The 14,893-nt window shown below is 33.5% G+C and overlaps 1 protein-coding gene across 1 annotated transcript in view; it reads right to left on the bottom strand.

Moving 5' to 3' along the window:
• Positions 1–3,419: 3,419 nt before the first annotated feature.
• Positions 3,420–14,893, bottom strand: part of LOC129217476 (protein spaetzle-like) — a 37,244-nt gene continuing 25,770 nt past the window's right edge. Inside the window, exons 3-4 of the mRNA XM_054851781.1 lie at positions 10,531–10,761; positions 3,420–7,082 (exon numbers count right to left, since the gene is read on the bottom strand). Coding sequence (XP_054707756.1) covers positions 6,803–7,082; positions 10,531–10,761 — 511 coding nt within the window. The 3' untranslated portion in view covers positions 3,420–6,802. The remainder of the gene's footprint in view (positions 7,083–10,530; positions 10,762–14,893) is intronic.

Here is a 14,893-nt window from a genome sequence, read left to right as displayed (position 1 = left end):
GAATAACAAATCATTTGTTCGCAGTATCACCGTTCTGCCGATGTTGAAGGATATGTACTGGACCGAGTAGTGGAAAACCCCAAGTGCGAGTTTCGCACGATTGCTAGAGAAGGTGGACTTTCACAACGTAAAGTGATGAAAACTTTGAACCAGAACAAGTATCACCCTTATCATTTTACACTAGTACAACAATTGCGCAATTCACATTTAGAAAAGCGGGTAACATTTTGCAGATGACTACTAGCCCGAAGCACTGAAGAACTCCGTTCTCTAAGAGATATTGTGGACAGATGAGGCGTTGTTCACTAGAGGGGACATCATAAGTTTGCATAACTGGCATCATTATGCTTAACATAATCCTTTTTTAACCCGAAACTCGGGGCCGTAGTAGCCCGATCGGTAGAGTGTCGGATTCGGGGCCGGAGGGTCCTGAGTTCGAACCTCGATGGTCGAAGACCCACCGTCCTCATTAAAGGAGACTGGGCGACGTTAAATATGCTCGTGGTCTCAATGTCCTCCAAGTGAAACGATACCTCTGGGGGTGCTACCACCAGGTAGCTAGCTATTAGCTCCTGGACTAGTTCTAAATTCTCATTAACTGTTCGATCCGGTGATGGTGCTGCCATCTATCGGTATATAAAATAATGGAGGCAAGGCACTTAGTATGCAGTCCTTAACATTAATACAGTTGTAGTCAGTTGTGACTCTGAATAGGAACCCGAAACTCATCGTTTCAAACTCGATTCAGCATAAATGTTTGGCTTGGCGTAATAGGAGATCATTTGATTGGTCGTATGTGTTTCAAGGTAACCTAACAGGAAACACATATTTAGAGCTCATTGAACATCATTTACCTGGCTTACTTGATACTATTCCTGTTCCAGAGAGAATGGAAATAATTTTCCAACATGATGGAGCAGCAGCACATTCCTCAAATGCCGTTCGGGAATTTCTAAATGAACAGTATCCCCAATGAATTGATCGTACGAACCCCATTTTTTGGCCACCTAGATCCCCAGACCTGACGCCAGTGAACTTCTTTGTTTGCGGATTCTTAAAACATGAAGTTTACAAAACAGCAGTAGCTAGTGTGCAGGAATTGAGCTACTGGCTTGATGAAGCAGTAGTAAAACTGAGAAATGAAATTTCTCTTAAGAGCAACGGTTGTTTCCGTTCGCAAAAGGACAAGAGCGTGTATCAGGTATGGCGGCGACCAATTTCAACAGCTTTTGTAGATTTTGAAGATTGATTAAATGTGCTCATTGATGTTAAGGTAACTTTTTAATATTGTTTTTTTCCATCGTGAAAAGCACGGGAGAATAATTTCTACTTATTGTTATCTCTTGTTGAGTTTTTTCACTTAATAAAATGCTAAAATTATTATTTTCATATAAAACTATCATTTTGTTAAACAAAGAAAGCAGAAAGCTTTCGTGAAACAAAAAATGTAAAACTCAAAAGTGCGACTCTTCGCTGGTTTTCCTTTTTCAACGAATGCAGATTTTTACACTGTTTCAAATAAAAGCACGAATTTCTGCTGAACTTGAAGCCCAAAACGATTCGTTGTTGTATCATCTGAAAGCTAGTAAAATGGGCCAGTTTTTGGTAGATTTGACCGATTGTAGCTCATACGGCTGTTTTTGAAAATATCGCTTGAAAACTTTGACGCCATTTCAATTCTGAGTGTGTCCAACGTTGCAAAGCTTGTATTTCGCTGTAAAAGGCTACTATTTTGATGGAAAAGGTGTCATTTTGTAGGATTTAATCTGCTCTTTCCAAATATGTACTTATTTTCCTTATAGGTCCTACAGGAATCTCAGAACTCGATCGTTTACTCAGAATTTTGTTTTTTTACTCATTTTCTTTATATCTACCATAACTCGGTTATGGTTAAGGATTGGATACAATATTGGGTAGCTCCATACTCCGCTTGGGCTCTTCGATCACCTCCTTTCGTACGGCAGATTCGATCGAACTCACCCTGTATACCTAAGAACGTATAGACGCCCGAAAATAACCATTTTAACTATTCCAGAGTTAATTACAACGAGTTTTCTAGTGACGTTCGAATGTATGTACGTGCGTGCTGAAAAACGAAATGTAGAGGAAAGTTGAAATTTGGTAAGTAGACTTCTAGTAGGTTCTAGTTGTGCACCTCCCCTTTTGGTTGCATTCGGATGTTTCAGAAGAGGTCTTTTACACCTTTTTGAGGGGAAATCCTTGTCAATTTCGATGCAAACTCAAGTGGTGTTATAATCTGGCGGACCCTTGGTGATATATCGCCAGGATTTTGGTTGCCAAGTTTTATCGCCAACTATTGATCATATTTAGAGAGTTAACCATTGAAGCACATTAAAACTGCCAATAATGGGGAAATATTTTTTCCTTCGGTTCAAACTAGGGGTGAAAACAGTGTTTCCTTGCTTTCTATAAGGCACGATTATCACTAAATTGGCGTAGAAGGAAAATCATGTAATGCACACATCACCTCGTTTTAAATGTATTTTTAGGAGCGAGGCTTTGGAAATGCATTTAAAATAATATAAGTTAAATTAAATGTGTGAATTTATAAACGTTTTAAAACAAAAAATAGTGTGCGAAAGTGAAATTCTGATGAAACATTTTCGTGGCTTTATTATTTTCCACTCAAAAAAAAAAAAACGTTTCTGGTGTCAAAAACCAGGTGCTGGTGTTTTTTCTGCCTAGCATATGTGTCCAGAATGTAGTATGGACTATCGCTCAAAAGCTAGCGACTGTGTCAAAGCAAAGGACAAGGTCAAATTTTCGAAAATAGACATTTCGAGGTGCATACTCCAATGCTAATAACTAATTTTGTGCCAAATTCAGGAGGCTACAGAACAATCCTGGTCCTAGGTGAGTCAGACGTCACGGTCAGACATACAAACTTCCTGCTTTGGTTATTCAACGAGAGTCAGGGAATGCTTTTTATGATGAAACAGCTACAGAAAGTTTTATCAGCATTAAGTTAAAAAAAAAAAAAAAAAAAAAAAAACAGGATGAACAACAAAAAATACTCCTCATACTTCTACTTTAGTACCATGCTATTCTTCGTAGTTATATTTTCAAATGCATGAACGAATACCTAAGAGTGTTATGAACTTTTTTAAGAAGAAAGTATTCTGGAATATCCCCATTTCTGAAAAAATACGTGTTCATTGAAAACAGAATAAAAATACTACTACAGTTTTTGATACAAAGTTAAAACAAGAAAATGTATCATTTTCGTTTACTTTTGATTTCAATTATATTTTTATTTTCATATTTTTTACTCGTCACTGATACTCAGATTCATTCATTTATCAATTTCCTTTGGATTTTACACAGAAAGAAAAAAAGAAAAAGATATTAATAGTTATTCAAATTGTCTGTAACCTTTGAGAAAAAAACACAAAAATATATACATACATAAAAGTAATTTGTTTATTTATTTAAACAAAAACATTTTATTGTTTCACATACAATACTGATCTTTGAGCAAATATTTTTAAAACAACAATGACTAGTCTACCTATCTAATATTTCACACGCACTAAAGTATCTTTAATACCTTACAGTTTTCAATCATAATGCTCCAAAACAGTAATGAGCAGTATATACTGCAAATTATATTGTTTCGGTGTTTTTTTACAGAAGTTCTCCTTTTTTTTACAGTACTTTGTTTTGTTGCATTGCTTTCACAGGTCAAGAACTTAACTACAAAGAGTTCTTCCAGTACATTCTTTCAAGTACATTTTTCTGCAATTCTCTTCAATTGTTTGACTTTTTTAAAACAGTAAAATAAATTTTAAGTTTCCAAATGTATAGTTTTTTTTTTTTTTTTTTTTTTTGCATCTCGCAACACACTTCACAGTCTGTTAAATTTGACTTCAAGAGAGTGTCAAATATTTCATGAAAATACAGTGTTACGTGAGCTTGAGTTGAACACCAAAATGTAAAAAAAGCAATTGCATGATCACGCTGACTTTCACTGAACAATAAATTTTCTGAAATCTTTCGAATTAGTTTTGATGTTAAATCTCTACATAAATATTCATAATTGCAAGTTCTAATTTATCATTTCAAAATAAATTACATATCAAATTTCCAAATTCTATTTTGTTATACAAGCTACATTTTCAACGAAATAGTTCAACCTCAAATAATACAAATTTCAATCCATTAAATTGTATGCTACTAGCTACAGCTACTAAAGCAACAGTTGTTGAATTCTTGTAAGGGAAGGGAGGTTTGATCGCGTATAATTAGGAGTCTGAAGCTAATTGCATTCATAGAATGGATAATTAGAGTGTAATTATGGGTTTTAAACTCCAAATCTACTTTCCATCAATTTATAATCAAAATAAGCAATCAAGCGTGTTGATTTTTGAAAAACTATTTTCTTGTAAAAAAAATTAAAGAACAGTGCTAAAAGTCAAATTTAACTAATGAAGGGCTGATTGCAATTGACCATCAACTTACGTTAATTCATTTTGGACAAAAATATTACCAATGCAGATGAATACTCAACAGTAGGAAAGAGCAGTTTTATAATATGGTAGTTAAAAAAGATGAAATATACGTATTTTAATTACTCTGCAAATGGAATTTAGAATTACCTTTGAAGTTTAGCCGTTTAATCAGAATCTAGGTCATACTTATTATTTTGCAGAGATTTTCAACTAAAGTATATTTTTTAAGTTTTGAGTGAATTTGATATATATATATATATACAGTTTGGTTTAACACAAATTGATCCCAAATTGAATAAATGATGGTTGTCATGCATAGAATACTTTTGACGTGCCGTAAATTAATTTTGTTTCAGTTTCCCTTTACTTAAAACCGATTTTTTTCCATTGCTAAGTAAGAAATTCCGAAAAAAAAAGCAAAACTTTTTGTTTTAACTGTTTGAAAAGGTTTTTCTTTATTGTTCCAAAACATTCAACAAAAATCAAGGAGATGCAGAGATGCAAGGGGGATTCCCTTCAGTCAAAAGTAGTACTTTGTGTGACTGAATTTGATAGAAGAAGCAAAAAAAAAAAAAAACATGGACTCAGAAAATGCTTTCATTTTAACAACGGCTATTTTTTAAATTAATTTTTTTAAATGTCCGATTTTTCAAACAAGGCGCGGTCTTTATGACGTCGCAAATGATGCACTCTGGCGCATCTTCTACCGCATTTCCACGTTATGATAATCAAGAAGCGAATCACAATTGCGCTCTACACTTGCTATTAACCATATCGTTGCCAAAACACGTGAGTCAAGATGTTAATTAAATATTTTGAACTGTGAATGACAACACTGAATGGCATTTTGTCATTTGTGATGTTATCAGCAGAAGCGTTAAACGATGAAAGAGCACCGATTTAAGTATTTTTTTAAAAATATTAAACTTAAAAAAATTATTTAAAAAATGGTCAGATTCTATGTTTTTAAGCATGCTGTTTCAGAAAAAAATACTTTTAAAATTTTGGAAGCGACCCTATTTAGACTTTAGCAAAATCTACGTGTGATTGCAAACTTTTGCACATGTTAACTTAAATGATCACTTTAAATGCACAATTAAACTGCTTCCTACTGCTGGTACATATTTGATTAAAATCTTAGTTATTCAGAAGGAACAAGACAAGTGACACATCATAAAATATTCATGTAGCTTTATACTAACTAACGCCAAATTGAAAAGACAAGATTGGATAAGTTACTGGAATCATTTCAACAAAAGTCATGTTTCATTATTAGTAAAGTCATAACTAAATTGGGTTAGGGTTTAAAGATACTGTGTTTTTTTTTAATCCAATTAAACAAAAGGACTTTAGAGTTAGTGTGTTTTCAAAACTTCATTTGCTTTTTTTTTAAAATCATTATTGCACAGAAAATAGTATAACTTTTTTATTTGAATTTCACTTTTTTTCTATCATTTGGTGATTTTAGAGTATATTAACGATAGTTGCACAATTATGTTTAAAGATTTGGCTACTTTAAAAACATATTTAAATTTCAAAGTTAAAGTGAAGAAATTGTCTTAAAGATAAAATTCCCGATTTGCAGAACGGCATCAACGAGCTTTGGTAACACACAATCGAGAAGTATTCCACGCTATGAGGAATATTGGCATCCATAAAAGCGAAAGGATTCCGCACCAAGGACTGAAAAATGTACGAAAAACATAACTGCGCGTCATTTTCATTTATGAAAATAATTTATTGTACAGCAGAAATAACCATTGTGCGATTTAATGTACAAATATCCCAGTGATTTAATCAACATTTCGTATTTCTCGCATAGTTCTGTAAATTATTTCTAGTTAAAATAGAATTATGCTTCTTTAGAATGGATAAATTATTTTCCTCAATCGCTGCATAGTTCAAATTTAGTTTTAGGTCCCGACTAAAAGTTATTTGACACAAAACTCACTGATAAAAAGCTGAACTCTCAAATCTGTTTTCTCAAGAAATCAATGACCTAAAATGTAGTTTTAAATCTCGACTATAAGTAATTTGAATCATATTGACATGTTCCACCGATGATAAGTTGAACTCACAAGTATGTTTTTTTTTTTTTTTTAACAAATCAATGACCCAAAATTTAGTTTTAAGTTTTGATAATAAGTTATTCGAATCATACTGACATATTCCACTGATGAAAAGTTGAACACATACGTCTGTTTTCTTAAATCAATGATCGAAAATATAGCTTTAAATCTCGAATATAAGTTATTTGAATCTACTGACATATCCCGCAGATGAAAAATTAAAATCACAAGACAGTTTCGGCACAAACTAAAAATCTATAAAATTTATCTCTTTGTTACTGGACCCCTTCTGCGTGCTGACGTCGTATTCGTGCTTTCGGGACTGATTTTGTCATCCACGCGAATCAGTCTTGTTCGTGACAGAATGTAGGGCCTCTTGATGTAGCAGACGCAGCAGGATGGAAATCGGAAGGCATCCGTGTACGTTTTTTTCTGATTCGGATGAAGTGCTAAGAGCCTCTTATAGGCGTATTTCTGCCTACACCTTGAACTCACACCAGCTGGGAGTGCACCATCCAAGTACGTGCAAGGCTTATCTTCATTTCTGAGGAAAGAAAGATGACACAAGGAGTTAATATATGCAAATAAAAGGAAGTCAATAGAATATCAGTAGAAACTTCAACATTTAAAACTGTATATCTCAAAGCCAGGCCAACGTAACTCACACTATCATTACTTTGCATGAGAGCCTAAAAATGTTTGATATATGCAAAAACTTAGGACTCATGTTCTCATAACACTGATAAATAGTTATATGGGATTTTTTAAAACAGAATTATGTTGCTTTGGCTCTTTGCGGAAAAGAATTTTACATACCATTATGTAATAGATCTCGTAATATGGGATAGTGCGGAGAAAAAGAAGATTATTTTAATAGGGATTGAAATTCTGCATTAAAAACCTAGAAATTTGGTGTCAGGAAAATGGAATGAGAATTAACAAGAATAAAACTGTGACTGAACATTTTAGTTTAAATAGACAGCTGTTTAGCCTTCATCTGGAGTTCCAGGGAGAGGTTTTACAGACCAGTGATCCCACCACCTACCTTGGATGTCTACTAGATTCCCGCCTGAATTGTCATTGCAAGCGAAATTACAAAACAACCACTGTGATCCACAAAGAATTTTGGAAGGCAGATTGTTGTTAAAAGATTTTTCTCACGAGATCTTTTTTTCAGTGGATTCCGGCGCATTGCGACAGTTCTGGGAATGAACATGCTGACCTACTTGCTAATGATAAAGCACTCAGGGCCCAAAGACCCAATAAAATTTTGATTTTTCATTCATTGAAGCTTTTTACCAACAAAACATTTAAATATAATTTTAAACAGGATGCTCTGAAGATATCAAGGGGCAAGTCCTGGGCAATTGCGAACGAGAACCCTTCTCGTGTCCCTGAAGCCGCCCAAAGAGGCGTCTGTGGCTACCTTTAGACTGCTAACAGAACATGACTGTCTGCGGTCACATCTTCACAAAATTAGAATTAACGATGAAATTCTTAAACGTTGTATTTCGTTTAGTTATGTAACTGTTTAAGGACATATGATTGTATATTATTGGTTTTTTTAAATTTTCGATTAAAACTGAAAAAGTAGGTTAAGACGTTGCTAGTTGAGCATAGGGGCAAGTTGGGCAATCGATATATCTCGAAAACTATTCACCGTACGGGTAGATATCAAATGTGGGAAAGAAGGGGTTATGGGAGGAAAACTAATTCCGCGATCTTCAATTGCAGCTCGACAAATGAGTGAAGCATACGTGCACTATATTTATTTTGTGACAAAAAAGTGAAAAATTCATTTTCCGCAAGTTTTTGTCTGTATTAGTCCAATGTTATCTGTTTACTGTCAGGCAAGTTTTATCCTTTCATAAATTTACTGTACTTTTGGTATGTATAGAGATTCTGGATATAACTTATACCGTTTTTTCGTAATCTCACTTTAAGACTTTGGTTTGGGGTTAGTTGAGCAAGTATTGCTCAACTGAAAACCGCGACTTAAAACAAAAGTAGCAATATATTTTTTGCTTTTGTTAGGATCCGGACTTATAAAAGGAAAACTACACGAAGTTCTTTCACTACTGACGACTTGAATAATGCTGCAAAGGATGTCAATGATGAGGGAAAGAGTGTGAATGCCGCCGCAAAATAATTCGGTATCAAACGGATGACTTTGACATGATTTTTTAAGAAATTAAAAGGTGGTGATTCATCTATGGGTTTACGCAAAATCGAGGCAAGTTTTTTTTCTTTCCAGCAAGAGGACTCTATAAAAAAAATACTTGCTGCATATGGCATCAATCTATTACGGATGCTCCCCAAAAGACGTTTGTTGCCTTGCTTACGAGTGTGCTGTTAAAATTAGCATTAAAATTTCATTTACCTGGACTCCAAATAAGATGGCCGGAAAAGATTGGTTTACAAAGTTTTTAAAATGAAATCCGGAACTATCCATTCGAAAACCAGAACCATTTTAGTTAATTTGAAACACAAATACTTTAAGTTTTGTTAATTTGTCACTAAAAGACTATAAATGAAGAGTTGATTTTCAAACAGAAATTTTATTTCATCTCTAGTTAACATTTATCCAATGGTTTGGTTAGACATTATAAGTGCTCAACTTGCCCTATACCCTTGCTCAACGTACCCCATCTATGGGATACGTTGAGCAAGCTTGACCTTTTGTATTCCGACTGCTGTAGCTCTTAAACGTGTGCTATTAGCAACAAATTACTATGGACACTTTTGAAAAGTGATACATTACTAAGCAATCAGGTTGCATAACAATCGTTTGAAACTTAACGTTGAGGAGCGATATCCACTCAAGTGACAAATTGCTCAACTTAGCCCCGTCCTACCCTATCTTAATCTTGAATCATCTTAAACTACTTTTTTTAGAGCATCTTCCTTGTGAATTGAAAAAGCGTTACAAGTCAAAGAACTCATTTAAAAGAGTTTTAAAACAATCATTCATATTTAGCTGAGTTTAAAGCAAGCGACAATGGACTTCTTCAAATTTCCTCCAATAAAAAACTTAACCAATCCAACTGAGCAGTTTTCAACGACGCACAATAAACTAGAAGAAGTAAAGAACTTTTGCAAATAGTTTGTGGAGTATAACTTATTTTCGAGATAAGTGGGACCAGCTTTAGATTTCATAGTCAGGAAACCTATTCCAGGGTAAAATTTGCGTTTCGATTACGCTTTTGAAAGCAATTTTCTTGAAATTAAACTTCGTTTTTTGTACCACCCGGACACTAGAAGTGACGAAGCACATAAGTTTGAAAACTGTACTAATTATTGGTTTTAAACTCAAATTTAAGGAATGCGTCATCACATATAAACAATAAACTTAATAGTGATAAATCATAAAAATTTCATAATTCAGACGAACAATTTTTGAACGGAGTATACACAATTAATTTAGAGCACAAGAACCAATCAGTAAACTGTTCATTTTTGATGTTTTAACCATATAAAATTATTTGCTCAGGAGAAGTATTTGAGAATAAATAAGTTAAAAGTAATATTGCGGAATTGTTTTTTCTTCTGCACTGAAGCACCGTTTTTTCCCCCCAAATAGTGGTGTTTTTTTTTTTCAATTGGGGCAGTCCATAAATGATGTCACACTTTGAAGGGGGAGGGAGGTTCATGAAAATGAGTTTATGACAAAAATGAGGAGGGAGCATCAAGATGTGTGTACCACACATTTTTTGCTACTAATAGTGTAAAAAATAGCGTGACGTGTGAAAATTTGAGGGGGGGGGGAAAGGTGACGAGTGTCAGATTGTAACAAAGAAAGGGAAGGGGCAAACGTGCGACATCATTTATATACAACCCTACAACCCCTTAGGTCACTTCTACTGCTGGGGTGCATTATGAACAGTCATAGGTTAACGGCTCATATGCATTTGTTTATCGGCCTTGGTTCTTTTGATACTGATAGTTTCTTCTCGACTTAAAAATAAACAAAAAGACGAAGATTTTTTACTCACTCGCAGATCTCCGCCATTACAGCTTGAACATAGTCAACATCATTGATCACGTATGCCCACTGGTCATTCTCGTTGACCGCTGCCTTTGGATAGAAGAGTCTGGCTTGCTGAGAGCAGACAGTTTCCTCTGACATGTCGCTGGGCACGATCTTGCGAGCATGGATAGTCAATGTCCCAAACAGCTCCTTGAATTCCTCAGAAGAATAGTTGATTGCTTTACGAATGTCCGTTCTGGAACATCAAAACGGAATTATAAAATGGAATAATAGTTGTTACATACACCGTAAAAAAAAAGAGCTTTTTTATTAAACGTACAAAAATTTCGCTTTAATTTTAGCACTTGATTGTAGTTTATTCATTATCATTTTTACCGTGTTACCTAATTGACGATAAATTTATTATGGAATACTAAGCTCTGCATCGAAGAATAAGTTGCGTCACGGCCACCATCTTGGGACTAAACGCAGCTTTCTTCCCATGTTTGCTTTAATAAAGTAGCGTGTTATGTTTCTTGATTGTAGATAAACATGGAGTTAGTAAGCAATCACAACCCTGAAGCAAAGCCATAAAAGACATTGTGTCACTACTCAATCTACGGTTCAAGGCTTCATGGAATAACACTATCAGTTTTTTTTTTTTTTTTTTTGATTAAAAAAAGTGGCATTTTGTTTTTATAGTTACCAAATAATACTAACCAAAGTAGGATGTTGGTTCCTAGCACTTGAGCAAAACTGGGTTTTAATAACAATATCATTTCAAAAACATTAAACAGACTAACAATTCCAACTGAGGAAAAATGACTGAAATTTTGTGTAACGACAAAATATCCAACAGTTAAGCAAGAGCAACTTTTTATTAAACTTTATACTACATCATCGCATAAAAATCGTTATCGGATAAGTAATATATTAGTAGTTCAGAAAAGATTCCTATGACTAAATAAATTTTTAGCAATAGTCTGGGACAGGAGTTGCAATGGTCAACACTCATGTCGGGTTAGTTATGTGCAGTGGGAAAGTTGGATAGTCTGCCAAATGGAACTGAAAATGATAGCTTTCACTGCGGATCACTTATTGAGATTAATTTATATATTACTTTTTTGAAAGTTTTCAGATACCTTTGCAAAAAAAGAAAAGAAAGCACTTAAAGCTGAATTTTCATCGCATTCGCAGATAAAAATTGCAAGTTAAATTAAGCTTTATTTCGATACAATTTTGCTGCCTTGTGCGCTGGAGGAGAGGTTTAAATCATTTTTCACAAAGTAAAATATGCAATAGATTCAACAAATAAAATAATTCTTACACAATTCGTCTTTCTGCGAAACAAAATAAATGACAAAGCATTTCATGAATTTCTTTTGATGTTTTAAGAATTTATTTCTTTGTGTGTTTTACAAATAACACACAAAGTGCTCTAAAAATTTATTTTACATACTTCAAATTTTAGCAGTATCATTCTTAATACAACTTCACAGGTTTTATTGTAATAAAATTCTATATGCATAGGTTACTACCTCATCTTGAAATATTTAAGCAATTTAACAAGTTTCTTATTTTTGTTCTTTACTTATAATATTATGCTATTACCGTGATTAAGACACAGCCTTAAGACTTTTTTTTTACTCCTTGAATGAAATTAACGTTTTTCGGGTTCACAAATTTTATTTGCAATCATGTCAGTTTCTTGTCGAAGGTTAAATTTATCAAAACTGAAAATATTTCTTTTTATCATTAAAAGTGCAAAAGGTTTTGTTTTCGTTATTATCATTTGGATATAATTAAAAGGAAATTTTCATAAGAACGTAAACATTAAGTCATTTTTTTTAATTTGTAGATAATCATATTCTAGCTCTTACTTTTTCCTTTCTTTTTCAATACGTCCCTGCATATTAATTGTTCAACAAATTGCCAACCAACGCTGAAAGCTTGCTTTAATCTTATCATTTGGTTTACAAACTCATTACAAGCGCAGAGTACATGGAATTTAACACCACCAATTCTAGTTACATCACCTTCTTGAAACTCTTTCGTAAACTCCGATCGTTTCATTTTGCCTACATTCTGCGAACTGTAAATTATTAACTTGAATCCTACAACAAAATTTTTAAAGTACCATAATTTTAATTTTTGTTTGAACATGTAGAAAACGTAAATTACTGAACAAATGGGAAATTGATTTTAGTCGTTTATCAGCTTTATGAGGAGAAAATCTAGTCCGTTGCAATATTTACAGCACTGCGATATAATAAAACAGCAATATGAATAAATTTACCACTTAGTCAGGCAAAAATAAGTTTATATTCCTAATTTTATAATAGTTTTTATAAACAAATTGCCCATACAGTTCCCTCGAAAACATATTTCCTATGTAACCTAGTATCACATAGGGTAAGGTCACCGATAACAGATAAAGATCCAGTAACAAACTTTTAGGTGGCTAAAACTGATTTTGCAGTGGCCCAAGAATACGGTGCAACCATCTAGTGTTATCAGAGTAAATTGTATGAGCCAGTTGGTATTTACAAGGCAGTGGTCAAAGGTTATGAACAGCCACAACGAGGTCAGTTGATGTTTCAGGTTCATTTGAATACATTAAGGCTTTAGTTCCGTAAATAAAGAACTTTTGTACATTTTTAAGAGAAAAGGGGAATTTTGTTTATTATTCATCCTTTCCTCTCATCCAGTCTTACTGTGTATCATCAGATCGGTTTCTGATCTCCATCTGTCTTTTTTCGCTGCCTGTTCCTGAGGGGTTGGACCCTTATTTTTCTTTATTTTTGAAATTGAGCACGTAAAAATTGAATCAATTCATTCCAAGGATCCAGAAGCAGCCGAACGTTAGATGAGATGTTGTTACAAGAGAGAAAAAATAATTTAAAAAGTCTAAATACATTAAAGGGCTCAGAAAATTGAGCTAACCTGAGAGCGATGTCTTAAGCACGTGTGTGACTGTTGCTGTTACCCTACTATTCTATGAAATAAAAACTCAGATTTATATGTATCGTCGCCTCAAAGTAACAGTATGGTATCTTAGTGTTATTTCAGGGATTAGATATCTTACTGTTATTCTGAGGCGACGTTATATTGTCTGATTGAGATGGAACGATAACAGCGTGTTCTTAATTTAACTCCAGCTTTTTCGCTGTCACAAATGGAGCCATAACTGCAAGTTCATAAACAAAATCCAGATTGTTTGCTGTCACAAATTAGCTAAGACAACGAGAGGATTGGCTGTATATTTTGAATATAATTGGCTCACAAAATATGATAAAAATTATTGTTAAGTCTTAAATTCTTTCCTTTGTATATTCCTTTAACAGAAAAATAAAAAACAGCTTAGTTCAGAACTTCAACGTGACAATAAATTTTTAGTCCTTCGCATATGGATTGAACATTGTATTGAAATATATTTCATCGAAAATTAAAAACTATGTATGTAGTATAAGTTGATATAAGCTTTTTTTTCCCAAATATAAGTCAAGTAAAAATAATTTACCTATACGACTCATTGTTCCCCGATTGTTAAACTTGTATTTGAAGGTGAGCACTGTGTCAGTGTTGTTCTAAACTTCTAATTTACAAGCGTGATTTGTCAAGAACAATGCATATTTTAAATCGCAGTTACTCACAAACTAAATATCACCGGAGTGGAGTGCGATTTCATTTTCCTAAACTCACGATATATTTTATGCGTAAAAAATATCAACACGGATCCAAAGGAAAGCAAAATTCAAAATTGTGATGTCTTGTTTTATGAAGGACTTAATTTCAGTCATGGAAAGATATTTATTCATATACTAGAAAATCTTCCGTCATGGTATGAAGGGTACTAATTGCTTCTTTATTTGAGATATTTACCGAAAAATTTGACTTGTTTATAAATAGGTACATATGAGAGAAATGTTTAACACTGATTGGGAAAAAGTTAAATTCATCATTGCCATAATAGCTTGAACTAAAAAAGGGACCTCCTAGTTATTTTTACTCAATGTCTGACCAGCAAAGCAGTTTTTTTACTGGATCTAGTTTTGCCTTGCTAAAACAATCATTTCTTTGCTTCTCAAACGCTGCCAAAAAATATTATCAAATTATAAATAAAATTATTGAATTGATCTCGCAAGCTATCGTGCGAGTTTCACTGTTGGTGACGTAAGGAGCGTTACTCGATCACTCGCTATTATATATATGAGGATCTAACCATTTTTGCAAAAATCTATTTATTGAGTCTATATCTTTTCATCTGTCTCTTCATATTCATTCCTCTATCTACGCGTCTATCTACATTTTTCTGAATGTATATTTTTGAAACTATCTCATTGTGTACATCTGTTAATGAATATATATATTTACGTGTTCATACATCT

The sequence above is a fragment of the Uloborus diversus genome, chromosome 2 (assembly GCF_026930045.1).
Source record: "Uloborus diversus isolate 005 chromosome 2, Udiv.v.3.1, whole genome shotgun sequence".
Classification (NCBI taxonomy): domain Eukaryota; kingdom Metazoa; phylum Arthropoda; class Arachnida; order Araneae; family Uloboridae; genus Uloborus; species Uloborus diversus.
The sequence above is the reverse complement of the archived record's forward strand: the minus strand, read 5'-3'. Positions and strand labels throughout refer to the sequence as shown.